A 14,762-nucleotide genomic window follows, 5' to 3' on the forward strand; every position below is an offset into this window, starting at 1 on the left:
AGACGACACAAGACGAGACGCGATGCGATGCGACGCGACGCGATAGATGCCCCCGACGATGCGTAGGGTGAATCGCTTTCTCAGACCCCCGACTCGGACGACGGCCAATGTCGTCGATGTCGTGGGTGACGGACTGCCAACGAAAGTGAAATTGCTGCCAACAATTGTTGCTTAGAATTGAAGTGGAGGGAAAAAGCAATGGATCGGATCGGATTGGATCGGATCGGAGCGGATCGGCTGGCGTCCATTGTACTATGGCGAATCAATCAATTTATGGGCCTGGTCCCGCGGCTCGACATTGAAGTTCAATGCACTCTCGTCCTCCTTCCTCCGTGCAGCCATTGCCGGAGGAGTTGTAGGTGCAATGCAGTGGGAGCCGGAGCCCTCCCCCCAATCGAGAGCGCGAGGTCAGAGTTCAGCGCATGTCGCTGGGGGTGGGTTGGGTTGTTGGCAAATCTAGAAAAATGCCACATGAAAATGGGGGGAAAAAAGCACACACAAAACAAAAGCAAAGACAATGGGCAGACGTCGACGTTGGCTGCTTGTTAGGCTGGGCCCCCAAAAACAACAAACAACAAACAACAAACAACTTGCAACAAAACAAACCAAATGCCGCAGCAACAAAAACCAAACAAACAACAACAAAAAATAGCGGGCAGAGGGAATTTGTTTTGTTTGATCGGTTGCACAGAAGCCGATTTACCCTTCAAGTAGAAGCTTAAATAAACTAGAAAATATTATGTACTAAGCCATATATTAAACTAAAATGACTCTGACTCTATTTTAGAAAGCTAAAAATGTTTGAGAGAGCTGATTGGGACGCATAGAAATGACAAGAGAACACATTAATCTTACCAAATGACGTTCAAAGAACCATTTCATCTGGCAGTCTGGCGTTCTGTCAGTCCAGCCATCCACCATCTCTGACTCTCCCCAAAGCCCATCAAGAAAGTGTTGATACCCCTTTTTGGGGCAGAGGTAACGAAAACAAATGCAAATACAATAAGAGGACTGGGGGATCATTTGTTGTTGCCTTTTTGGTTTGGTTTGGCTTGGCTTGGCTTGGGTTGGCTTGGGTTGGCGCTGCAGTGCGCGGCGCTCCGTTGTCATTATTTATTTATGCCCAAAACGTTTCATTTTCATTTGGCTTTGGCTTTGGGCCAAAAGGGAGTCATCGGAGTAGTTTTGTTGTTGTTGTTGCTGTTGCTGTAGTATTGGCTGTTTTGCCGATGGCTGAAACCTGAAAACTGGGTTACTGGCGCCTGTTTCGGGCTACAAGATCGTGTCATGCGATTTCTATCTTTGTGTGACTACGAAAGCGACAACCACAACGACATCGACAGCGACGACGGCGACGACGACGACGACGACAACGTTGTCGAATGCTGAAGAAGAAAAACCCCGAGATCGAAAATCGAAACAGCAACAGCCCAGAGAATAACAGTTGCATGTGTGTGTCTCTTTGATCTGGGACTGGAACCAAAACTGGCACTGGGACTGGGACTGGAACGGGGAACTGCAACTGCAACTGCGACTGGGACTGCGCGACTCTTTTGAAAACAAAAGTAAAGTGTTTGGGCCCGCGGCGTGGGCCGTGCTCTGCCCCTGCTCTCCAGTGTGCCACATATAGGAAAACGATCCCCCGCCTTCCACATGACTCACACCACGCCAGGGAAACAGGGCTAAGCGCCAGCTTGCAGCTCCCAGCCCCCAGGTACCAGGTACCAGGTCCCAGGTCCCAGGGCTTGGCTGGGTCATTCATTCACTGGGATCTATCACGGATGCCAGCTTTGTTCTGTTTCTCTTTCTGTTTAAGAGGGAAACATAAATTCAAATGCGACTGCGACTGCGACTGCGACTGCATAGGGCATTCAGCATTCGTGGGGAGACCATTCAAACGATCGTTATAGCTGCTGTCTGCCTGTCTGTCCGTCTGTCTATTAGGGTCCTCAGCAGTCGCACAACAAAGTAGTCACGAATTAGCGCAGTTCACATGGGATTGCAGCAGGGCACCTGGGTGGGGGGGGGGACTGTAGGGTTGGGTTTTTGGGGGCAGCGACACACATGGCTAAGAATATGCAACAAGCGACAGTCACAGCTGTTGACGCAAACACACAGCACAAGAGACGCATTCTGTTGCAACATATGGGAGTCTGGAGCGGCAGCAGTTCGTTGCCTAAGTCTTTTGTTTCGCTGACGCATGAGCGAATGCTCGAGAGCTCGAGAGCCCGAGAGCTCGAGAGCTGTCTGCTGCATGTCCGGACTGATTTATGCGCCTGACCGCGCACCACATCCCACCACCTACGCACTCGCACTCGCATTTCCATTTCCATTCCATTTCCCTGCTCAAGAGGTGGAGAGTGATGTTTCTAGTTATCAACTGATAAGTAGCTTATGTAATGGTCCACGAAAATGGGTTAAAAGTCGCTCTGACAGTTTAATTTGACACTTTTCGGGTCCCCTTTCTCACTCTCACTTATGCCTGTCTTTCTTCCACTCTCTCTCTCTCTCTCTCTCTCTCTCTCACCCTGTCTTTGTCTCTGTTTGAGTGCCGGACAGCAGCAGCACGGACGGACATGGGATGACAGAGTGCTTTTTGTTTTGGTATTTTCTTTCATATTTGCTTAACAAGATCTTGTGTATTGAATTGTCATTTCTCTTGACAATTTAATTTGGATTATGCGGAGGCTACTGAACAGCGGACAACACCCGGTCCCAGGCACTGCAACAACCACAGCCCCATCCCCAAGTCCAAGCCCAAGGTGCAAGTCAGATAAAAGAAAAGATTTAAGATGCAGGAAAGCGGAATAACGACTTGAATACACCCTAACAGATAGTTCTGAGAGCCATGAAAAGGGCAAACTAGATAGAATGGAATGACTTGAAATGGAATACCCATACAGGATTACTTTTACGGGAATTTAACAGAAGAAGCACCTGAAACATACCAAAGATACAGCAAATAAATACCAAATAACTAATCTTCTTATGGAATGGGTAATTAACAATACTAATTAAATACTCCCATCTATTACCATAAAAATACTTTAAACTAAGCTTTTTTTATAACAACTTCAAAGATGGGATATTTCCTATACGATCAGAGGTACTGATGCTCTCAGAAAAAGCTTTTCTTGATATTAAAACAATGCCTTAACTATAGAAAAATGGCACAGAAGCATAAGTACGTGCCAAATGGCTTCTAGGCTCGGTGATGCATGTTACAAACCTCTCATGGAAAAAGGGTATCGAAAATGATTGCGACTTTAACTGTGACTTTGCGGCTGACTTTTGCTTGTGGCTTGCGGCCTGTGGCTTGTGGCTTGTGGCTGGGGCACGTTTTGGGCCCACTGGCCATTAAAACAAAAGGCTTTTGGAGACTCAAACGCAGATGCAGGCGCAGACGCAGACGCATCGAAGAAGAGTCACCGTCACCGTCACCGTCACTGGCCAGCAGGCAGCAGGCAGCCGAGAGCCGAAAGCCGAAGATTATTAATGGCCGGCCTCCGCCTGCATTTCCGTCTTGACCCAGGTTATGCAAAATGTTTGCCAAAAGGCCAAACGAAAGCGTTCGAAAAGTAGAAATGTTTGGCTAACAAATGATTGCAATTTTCCCAGCCAGCCGCAGCAGAAGCAGTCGCAGTCGCTGTCTCGGTGGCAGCAACAAGTGCGTGGCAGCATTAACTCAAATGAAAACGAAGAGGAAAATCATTAATTGAAAATTCGCATGCGCATCAGCCACGAACGTTCGATTGGGGCACGTTTTCTCTGTTAAAAGCTGCTCTGTTAAAACTGGTCGAAAACTGTAAAATGTGGCAGTGTGGCATGCAGTTGCTCTGGCTGTTGCTGTAGCGGAAGCCCTGTTAAAATTATAGCAGGCATTGTCTTCTCTTCTTGTGCTGCTTTCTTTGATTTTATCGCACCATCAATGTTGCTGTTGCTGTTGCTGTTGCCTGTTGCCTGTTGCTGCTGCCTGTTGCATAAACTTATTGATTTGCCATGCTCGCTGCTGCCGCATATAAACAAATCAACTGCTGCTGTTGCTGCTTGCCCCGAACAACAATTGCATAAATCAATTTTACACAGAAAATTTGCTGTTGTCTTGCTGTGGCCCCTGCCTGCCTGGCTGCCGGCCTGCCTGCCTGCCCACAGTGCGTATGATCAAAACATAGCTGGCACATGTAAATTTGATTAAAAGCACGTTTTACCACAAAAATCCAGCTAACAGCAACCGCAAAATGAAGTGCTAACAAGAAAGATAGGCTTTCTTCGTGGGGCCGAAGATTGATATACACTTGCGAGCGATTCGAATGGGAAAAAATATATGAGAAATATGAATTTGAATCGATTAGGATAATGATTCGATCTTTGTTGAAGCTTTTGTATTTTGGATGCATATGTGGAGAGATGATGCATGCGTACCCCCTCCCCACACCCCCCTCAAGGGTAGACAAGTGCATTTCTGGCCTATTGCTAATTTCCCTCGTGTCTGGGCCAGCAGCAGCAGATGCCGCCTCCATTTGTGATTTGTGATAAATGAAAGTAAAAGTACAAACACTCACACTTCATAGATCATTAGCGGTGGTCGGTGGTTGGTGGTTGGTGGCTGGTGGTTGGTGGTCGGTGCGTGGCTGAGCGGCGGCTCTCTGAGCGAGCGTTCAATGAACCGTCAGGCTGGCAGGCTGGCAGGCTGGCAGGCAGGCTGGCAGGCAGGCACCCAGACACTTGGCACCGACGAATGCCATGTACAAGTCATTAAAATAGAAATGCCAGCTCCGCAAAACGAAACACACACAATCGTCAAACAACACACACAAAAAAAGAAACAAAAACCAAAATAAAAACTTGTTCTTTCACTTTCAATGTCACGCCAGGCCGCAGAAGACCTTCAACTTTGAGGGGGGGGGGGCCCTCTCCCCCCCTCCTCCCTGTAATCGGTGGGGGAAGGTGTTCACTTGGTTTGGGGGCACTGCTTCTTCCGCTTCGAAATTAATTGCGGCATAAACCAAACATTTTGCGAGTCAATGTACGTAATTTGAAAATCGTGCCAAAATAGATGCCCGAGCCAGAGTCGAACTCGAAGTCGGAGTCGGAGTCAGAGCCAAAACTCAATTTGCACAACTGCAGGTGCCTCGAGAGGGAACCGAACAGAGAGACACCCCCGCAAATATGCCTCGTACGTATGTATATATCCATCTGTCTGTCTGTCTGTCTGTCCGTCCGGACTTCTGGCCGAGGCTAGTCCCAGTCCCAGTGCCGGCCCCGGCCCCGGCTTGTTGCTCTCCGCTGCAGTCATTTGTCTGCATGTCGCTTTGTTGAATTGTCTATTTGTTTGCCAAAAAGTGCCATGAAGACAACTTGTTGTTGTTGCTCTCTAGCTGTGATTATACCCTAGCAGAAGGTTGTATGATTTGCAAGCCTTGAAGGTGACCTTTCGGGTAAATCCATATGGTTCCTTCTAGAGAGCGTACTGCCTGGCCCACTATCAGATCACTATTTGGACTTGCATCGAGGGTAAAAAGCAATCTGCAAGTGTATCCGAAGATTGGCTTTCTTTCTTTGCTGTTGTTGCTTTGCCTAAAAGCAATTTCATTTGTGGCTGCTGCTGCTGGGGCTGCTGCTGCTGCTGGTGCTGCTGTGGCGGTGGTGGAGTCCACAACAAATTACTATCATTGCTGTTAATAGTTCATTAAGTCACGGACGGGACGGGTAGACATGGAAGCCATATGGAATCATGGAATCATGGAATCACGGAACGTGTAGCCGTAAAGTGAACCCAAGACTCGACAAAACCGACTCCGAGCTCCGATCTGAGCCGCAGCAGCAACCTCTCAAGTGGCAGAATAATTGAGTGAACGGCAAGATAAACATTTCAATTTTGTTATTAAGTCATCAATTAGACAAACAGAAATCAGACTCGAGGGATCGTAGGGGCGCTGCCGCCAGCCTGCACTAGATTTTTGATTTTGGATTTTGATTTTCGATTTTTGGGGACTTTGGGGAGAGTGGATTTATCGCTGGGAATTGGCTGGAATTAAACGGATTGACTGCAGTCCGCGAAACTGCAGTTTCGCAATCGCATCGAGGCCGATGTTTTTTATAAACTTCTTTATTTCTGGTATGGCATTTGAGTCGTTGGGCTGGAGGCGTTATAAAAATTAGATTGTTTCATTGCTGGTCATCAAATATTACAATCTTTTTCTGTACTTCAAAATGGAGGAGAAACTTATTGTAGCAGTAACATAAAGGAAAAGTTTCATTGGCCTACCAATAAATGAGGATTGAGGATTTAGTTATTATCATTTGGATCCATTAGGTTATCTTATGACACTGTTTATAAAATGTTTATTACAATCTATTCCTAACTACTCGTATGATTTGGTTGCCAAATAAAGAGGAAACTTTAAAATAAATGGTTAGTTTTATTAATATCTTGCTTCGCTAGCAACAATTATATATAAATATATATGTATATATGGATATATATATAATGTATGTATAATGGCAGTATTTTCACATACTTATAAGTAGACAACAGGTAATTATTCTGAGAGTAAAGCTTGTACTTTGTAAACATCATTCCCTACATCGTTCTAAAACTGCTTAAATATAGAAAAAAAAATTTGTATCTCTGCATCTTCGAAATGTGTATCTGTCAATTCAACACAAACTCATTCGAGCAAATGTCGCACCTTTCGTGTGTCTGCTGTATGGACTTTGGTGCACTTGCAGCCACTGCAGTCGATGGCTTGTTGTTTTCCTTGTCTTTGGAGAACCCATAGTCCTTGCGCATGACCCACGGGGAAGTCCGCCTCGAACTCAGCAGGGAGGCGGTGTACGTATGACGCCCGGGGCTGCAGGATCGGAGGGTGTTGAGAGTGGTCGTGGATCCACGCAGGAGCTCTAGCCTAGCGAGGGCCGCCTCTAAGGCGGCATCCTCGTACTCCGCCATCACAACCTGGTCGGGCGTCAGGGACTTCATGCTGGGTGTATTGAGTTTGCTCATGGGCCGGACAACCACGTCCAGGCTGCTGTCCGATGACTTGGCCGTCGATGCACGAGACGGAGAAGGTGACGCCGGTATCGCGGCGGCAGGAGACGACTGCATCTTTGGTGTGGAAGGTGACTGCATTCTCAAGTTGGATGGTGACAGCCTGGTTGGTGTGGCAGGTGACTGCAGCCTCGGATTTAAGGGTGACTCCATTCTCATATCTGATTGTGACTCCATTTCCTGATTGGATGGTGATTGCGTCCTTGTAGAGGAAGGTAAGTACATTTTCGAGGCGGAAGGTGAATGCATTTTCGGAGCGGAAGGTGAATGCATTCTCGAAGCGGAAGGTGAATGTATTCTCGGAGCAGAAGGAGAACGCATTCGCGAAGTGGAAGGTGAACGCATTCTCAAATTGGTGGGTGAATGGATCTTCCGAGTGGAAGACGTCCGCATCTTTGGGGTGAAAGGTGACTTCCAATTGGAGGATGGCGGCATCTTGGCAGTGGAAGCGGATGTGGAGGTGCCTTCTGGCGATAAATCTTTTCTGTGGTGTGTCTGAGGTAGAGAGGTTTGCTGTTGGTTCGCTGGAAGAGTTCGAGTTGAGGAACCATCTTCAGTGGGACTTGGACTGAGATCGGTCGGTATCTCCTCCAGAGGTGTGGGAATCTGGAACGTTCTTAAGTTCTTCAGTTGCTTCGCTTGTGGCTCCACCATTGGTGGCGGGATACAGGATGTTTCCTTCTCCTCGCTGGGATGCCTCCTTTCCTTTGCATGGACTGGCATTCTGGAAGCCACAGCCACATCTCTGTGTGAAGGTTCGTGGGAAGGATTTCTTTTAGATCCCTGTTTTCTGGGTGTCACTGAGGAAGTTTGCTTTTCCATTCTGCTGATGCTCCTCGTTTGAGATACTGGTCGGACTGCCCGACGAATGCCATAGGGATTGTTATACTCCGTGGGAGTTCGCAGCACGCTCTGGGTGCTCATCCCCGTGCTCATCCTCCTGCCAGGTGCTGCCGTTGGGGGCTCCTCCTCGGCCACGGCAGCGTGCTTACTCCAGAGGGATATCCTCTCCGCAGGAGCCCGCTGGATGGCCGAGCCCACGCGACTGCGACTGCGACCTCCACTCATGGCCTCAAAAACACTGATCCGATCACGCATCGGATTGAAGTCGAAAGCCCTGGAGCTGGAGCCGGCATTGGAGATCCGTGAACTGGCCCTGGACACACTTGTCGGCCCCTCGGAGGCCACGAACTTGGCGAACTCCCGCTGACCCTTGCGGCTCATGGCCGGCGTCACGTGGCCGCTGGAGAGATCCGACTGGGAGGTGCTGGACAGCGAGTTGCCGCCGCTGAAGTGCCCGTCCGTGTGGCCGGGCTTGTCCCGGAGGCTCGTGTGGTCCTTGTACACGGAGAAATGGATCTTGCTGTGGACAAAGCTCTCATACGGCTTGAATTTCTTGCTTTTGGCCAGCTGATCCGCAAACCTTTCCCACTCGGTGGTGTTTGGGCGGGGTGGCTCTCGCTCCTGCTTCGCGGCCCTGCGCCGAAACCAACGTCCTCTGGAGGGTGTTTCAGTGGGGAGGGGGTTGAGTATGTGTGGGCGTGTGTTAGTTAAGGGTTTTCAATGTAATCTTCTTTTGTTCTTTTTGTGGGGGTGTTGGATATGTGGTGTATAGGTTATTTGTGAATGTTAGTTTGCGGTCAACTCTTGCGAAACTTATCGGATCACCAGGAACGCATTGAAAACTATTATAAAGCGAGGGGGAACGCCGTGAGTTGCTGCGGCGACCGCAACTCTACATTTATACCCGATACTTAGTCAGAATGGCTCTCCTCCATCAGACGGCGCTAACATTCCACGATACGACAAAGAGTGCGTGCGAGAGCGACAGAAAATTATTATTATTTTTGATTTTTATTTTATAATTATTGTTATAATTATTATTCTTGATTTTTATTGAATAATTATTATCATAATAATTATTCTTGAAGTTTATTGTATAATTATTATTCTTGATTTGTATTGAATAATTATTATTATAATTATTATTCTTGATTTTTATTGAATAATTATTATCATAATTATTATTTTAGATTTTTATTGAATAATTATTATTATAATTATTATTCTTGATTTTTATTGAATAATTATTATCATAATTATTATTTTAGATTTTTATTGTTTAATTATTATTTTTGATTTGAAATAAAACTAAAAAATTTAAAAAAAGGGAGGGAACGAAATTTTGAAGTATACGTTTAATAGTGAGATCTAACAGGAGTGTCGATACCAAATGTGGTTGCTCTAGCCTTAATAGTCTATGATTTGCTTTACTCCTATGAACATGCATATTAAAAATGGCGGACATCTAGCGCGAAGGAAACATACCTAACTTTCAGTCCCGTTCCCATTCTTAGATAGCGAGAATTGTACGACCTAAAGATATATGGAACCTACTTTGGTATTTTGAAAAAATAAAACCCTATTTTTATTTATTAGAATTTAATTCTTCTTTTAAATCTAGTGAAATTTCAAGCGTAAAAATGGATGCAATTTCCGGACAATACATTATATCATCATTATTTTATGATGTGCACTTTTGAGGGATCTTCTGGCAAAGTTTCGCAAGAGCATTTCACATTCGGAAGTTAGCCGAATCGATAACCGATTGAAGTGTTTGGATATTGGATATATTATTTAGATAGGAATTATTTAGATATTACCACACTACTAAGTACGTACAAGACTTTGCTGTTGCGGCTCTTGTTTGTTTGATTTGCTTGGGTTCGCCATCGCAATCGCAATCGCAAGGAAACAAAGTCAGAGTATATGATATGTACATAGAAATAAAATAAGTTTATTTACAATTTACATACAAGTCAAGAGAGGAGAAAGAAGAGAGCAATATGTTGGTTAAGATATAATAATAATACGTATATATAGTAATGTAAGGTATAAGTACTAGAAGATCGGGATACTACGACGAGAACTACGAATCATAAGCAAAACGGTACGGTTACGGGTACTACGCGAAAACTTCAGAGTGCAGTGGCTCTACGGCTATACGGCTCTACGGGGGTAGGGGAGATACGTGGCAACGTGGTATGCTATGCGATGCGGCAGGTAGGTGCTCTCTCTAGGCTTACTTACTCCACGGACGCAGCGGGGGCAGGAGCCTCAACTGGAGCAGCAGGAGGCGCCGCTTCTTCCACAGCAGATGGAGGATGGGGATGTGAAGGCGGAAGAGGAGGAGGCTGGGCATCGGCAATCGACTCCACCTGGGCACTCAGATTAGCCAGCTCCTCCAGCGATGGCTGTGGCGTGGGTGGACTCTCCTCATCGTTGGCCAGCGCCCGCTCGATCTCTGGCTCCGGGGTGGAGGTCTTCAGGCTGTCCGCATCTCCCTGCAGCTGTGGTGTTGGGGCTCGGGATGAGCTCACCTCGGCCATGACCTCGCCAGACTCCACCGCCGCCGCATCCGCCGCCGCCGACGTCGCCTCCTCTTCCTGGGCGGGCTGGGGCTGCTCAAGGTGCAGGCCCTCCATCACCTTGTGCTTGGCCTCGTCCAGGGCGTGGGTGCCCTCCTTGAAGGCGTTACCCAGATCGTTGGTAATCCCCGCCACGGCCGCGCCCACCGTCTCTTTGGCCGTGTCCAGGCCCGTGGTCAGCGTCTGAGTGGCATCTGAAAGGGGGACACAAAGGAGGTATACAAAGAACACTTTCATTTGCCATTTCCTGGTAGAATATACATACGTATGTACGAGTATATATGCACACATATATTGTTTGTGTGTACTACATATAATATTTTTAAGTCAATGTTTTGCTCTAATTCGCTGACGGGCTCGGGCTCGGGCTCGGCTCGCCGCGGTCACGCAACCAGGTCGTTTTTCTTCATATGCTTTTAATATACCCGCATAGACCCGCATAGAGCGGCATATAAATATGGTCGGTACCGAGTAATCGTCGAATGTAAGCCACTAAGCAGGCCGAAAGGCTCTGCGACACGCATTGCTGGCCAATTGCTCTTTATTACGTAGCTTGTTATTATAATAATGTGAAATAAGAGCGCAGGATACACTGAGGAGAAAACCCAAAGGGCCGTGAAGGAAAGAGAACTGAAATCAGGGCTTTTTGACGGATCTTTTCCTAAGTGTGGGAGTAAAGTGGGAAAGCCCCCAGTTCCAGTGGTAGATTTCTGCAGAAACTTTCCTTGTACTATGAATCGATTCCTGAAGAGGATCTCTACGGATCTCTTTCCTTCGTACACGATTCGCTATTCGAAATATTTTCGATTATCGCAGTGTAGTTTTTCGTACAGGAATCTTGGATTTCTTTGTGATTTAATGGCTAATCCATTCGTTTTGCCATTAATTAATTGGCTGGCTGGAAATAGTATTGATTTACACGGTAACAGGGTAACGGTAACGGTAACGGTTCAAGGACTCCATCGATCATCGCCACACACGTTGCTAGTCACCATGTCCTGTCCTCTATGTGCATATTAAGTATACGCCCCGGGCCACTCTGCAGGTGGGAGCGCTGCCTTCAAAGAACTTCAGTTGCCATTTCGATTACGGACTCGTAAATGTCATCTGCCAGCCAAAACAAACCCATGGAAAGACAGGGCCGCACCAAACACACACACACACAGAGACAGAGACACACAACGCCTACCTTCCACAACGGCCTCGCCCTTCTCCCGGACATGGGTGGCGGCTTTCAGCATTTCGCTGCCGGCCGTTGCAACCATGGGAGTGCTGCTGGCACAGCCCATGACTCCTGTGGGGCTGCTGCTCTCAATGCTGCTGCTCCATGCTGATCGAAGACCGAAGACCGAATCCCGTATCGTTAGGTGATTGTACAGATACTCGATATATAGAGCGGCAATGGCAGATTTATTAAATATGAATGTGAAAAAAAAGTACGCCCGCCTTTGGTCACGAACTCCACGCAACTGAACACTGACCCAAAACATTTGCTGCTAAAGTGAAGGGTCAGTACAGCACTCACGGTATGCCTCATGTCCCTTTCCCCGGGCAAGACCTTTTGCTGGGGCACGCAACAGGACCACCAGACCACCAGACCACCGGACCGGCCATACGACAAGAGCTGTACGCCGTGGCATGGCCAAGTGTTTGCATGTGCGTTTGCACTTGGCTTCAAGTGAAGCCAAATTGTTGAGGTCATGCGCGTTGGGCGCACACTTACCTACGACGACCCGTACTTAGGGGCCAAACGCTAAAAGGGTTCTGGGTCTGCCACACGGCATGGAGAAAAGGGAAACCGAAAGCATAGAAAAGTGAAAATAGAATAAAAAGTGTAGCTCTTTGGCAGCTGGTGCCAGAAGCCATACTAGTAGATACTCTAGCAGATTGTTCGGCTCGGGGGTTGGGATACGGCAAGGAAGGAATTCCCATTTAAACGATGATCGTTCTGTGATACATTCTATTAATAGATGCAGTCCCGTCTCCCCTTGAGGCAACTAAGAGACAGAATAACAGGGTATACTCGTACAAAGGAGACTCGTACTCGCAGTCGCAGTCGCCTGTGTCTATGGGCAATAGCGTGTCCAGGCGTGGCGTGCCTTCGATTCCACACTTCCAGATATGCATACGAGTTGGGCGGGTAGGGAAGGTGGGGGAGGTGTGTGTGTGTGTGTGTGTGTGTGTGTTGGTCAATAAAGTCTGCACTCAGTTATTATTTATAGAACATTGTGCGATGTCCAATTGTTGCTCCAATTTCCATAAGCCCTTTTGTGTGCCCCACGTGCCGCCGAATGAATGAAGTGAAACGTCCGGCTGGGTTGACAGTTCCCACAAAATCAGATAAGAACTCCATGTATGATATTGATTCGGTACGAGTACGAGTAGGAATACAATCTAAATCTATTCTCTAATATGCAAATTTTCGTGCTAGTTAGGGACTGGGCCAAGACCCACACCGCACACCATCCTGCTGCAGTCCACATCACATCACATCATCGTCTTTGGTCCCAGAGATGATGTTCGCTTCGAGTGACAGCTAACATTGGCAACGTCTCTGCTGAGGTTTTTGCCTGTGTTACCGTTCTTTTTGTCGGTCGCAAATTTACGAAAATTGATTTTTGATTTATTTTCAGAGTTTTGAGTTTCGGCTTTCGGTTTTTGTTTTTCTTCTGTGCGCGAGAGATCTGCGCGAGATCTGCAGGCGATTGGCTCTTGGCTCTTGGCTCATGGCTCATGGCTGTTGGCTGTTGGCTCTTGGGGCGCTGAGTGAGTGCCTATTTATGCTCTGTGATTTATGTCAGTCAGCGCGCAGTGACAGCGCTTTTCATGAGCCAATAAAGTTGTCCATGTCGCTTTGTCATATTCATATATCATGGCAATGCTCGTACACCCGGCAACTTATGTCACATGGTCCCCGAGTCAAAAACTGGAGTACTCCGTACACTCATAGAGAGAGAGAGCCTCTGAGCATAAATGAAGTTTAAGTGCGCGATCGAAGCCCGTCAAAGGCGACGGTGACGGTGACGGTGACAAAACACAATTTGGCCTGGGCCAACAAACAAATAAACACGAAAAGTCGCATATAAATCAGCACAGCCACAGTACAGCACACACGCAGCTGTTCGCGGATCGCCTGGCTCTGGGATCGGGAGTCGGTTGTGGTGTGGTGTGGTTGCGATGGTGGTGGTTCATTAGACTCTCGACCTGGCTCTCGGTGCTGCCTGCCATTTGGCCTGACGTTAATTACATAAGCTAAGCGGTGCTTAATTATGTGCTCAACAATAGACCAAAAGTGCTCAAAGAGTCGACCTGACTCTCGACTTGAGTCACATGATGTAATGCCTCTCTGTGCCTCCTCCCCTATGCCTCCCCAATGCGAAAGTTTCGCCTTTTGATGTACATGTGGAATGCCTGCCCTGATGGGATGCTAATGGAATGGGGAACTTCAGCTAGATCATACAGTTGGGAATGATAATGTCTGAGATATTCTATGACACAAATCAGTCGAGATTTCCTTGTGTTAAAGATAGAACGAACCTTTGGGGAAAATGTTCTACTGCCATTAGATATTGTATATGTATCTGCCTCTCCATTCTGTTCTTAGGGTATTGCTATCTTCGATCTTGGCGCACAGCTTGGGGAGGCTTCAGCGATATTGTTTTGGTGGTGTTCACTTTCGATTCAGGCAAGAATAATGGCAACTGCGAGACAGGTAAACAGGTAAACAGCATGCGAGAGAGACAGCTTCCTTTGGCAATTTGTATGGGGCTTTGTCTCTGGCGACAGCTTCCTCAAACATGCTTTTGAACTTGGCTGAAAGCGCGACTGAAGTACGTATGCGAGATGGCGTCGGGGCTGGAATTGGGGCTGGAGTTGTGGCAGGGGTTGGGGCACGGGTTGCGGCTGGGGTTAGTCTTGGGGTTGAGGGGATCTATTGCACAAGGTGCTGCTGCAGGAGTGTGTGTGTGTGTGTGTGGAGACCACCTTGGGCATAAATTGTAATTATGCCTGCCACTGTGGCAAACAATAAATCTCCAGCGTATTTATCGTGCAACATGACAGAAGTGGGTCGGACCCAAGAGCCCAAGCCCAAGCCCAGATTTTTTTTTTTTTTGCATACGACAACTGAAACCCCGAAAAACATTTACCATATTTACTTGCAACAATAACACACGGCAGTCGAAGCATTTTAAATGCAGTTATGACTAAATGCAAAAGCTATTTTGATGTTGAATGCTTTTGCCTTTGCTTTTGTGTGGCTGATGGTGGGGCATGGGCATGGG

The 14,762-nt window shown here is 47.2% G+C and overlaps 1 protein-coding gene across 1 annotated transcript; it reads right to left on the bottom strand.

The window, feature by feature from the left end:
- Nucleotides 1–6,464: 6,464 nt before the first annotated feature.
- Nucleotides 6,465–12,083, bottom strand: LOC4813714 (serine/arginine repetitive matrix protein 2). The gene is made up of 3 exons (XM_001353217.4): nt 11,669–12,083; nt 10,142–10,673; nt 6,465–8,549 (listed from the first exon to the last, which is right to left on the bottom strand). Exons 1-3 carry the CDS (start codon nt 11,967–11,969, stop codon nt 6,656–6,658), a joined length of 2,727 nt encoding a protein of 908 aa, XP_001353253.3. The 5' UTR covers nt 11,970–12,083; the 3' UTR covers nt 6,465–6,655.
- Nucleotides 12,084–14,762: the final 2,679 nt, after the last annotated feature.

The sequence above is a fragment of the Drosophila pseudoobscura genome, chromosome X (assembly GCF_009870125.1).
Source record: "Drosophila pseudoobscura strain MV-25-SWS-2005 chromosome X, UCI_Dpse_MV25, whole genome shotgun sequence".
Taxonomy (NCBI): Eukaryota; Metazoa; Arthropoda; class Insecta; order Diptera; family Drosophilidae; genus Drosophila; species Drosophila pseudoobscura.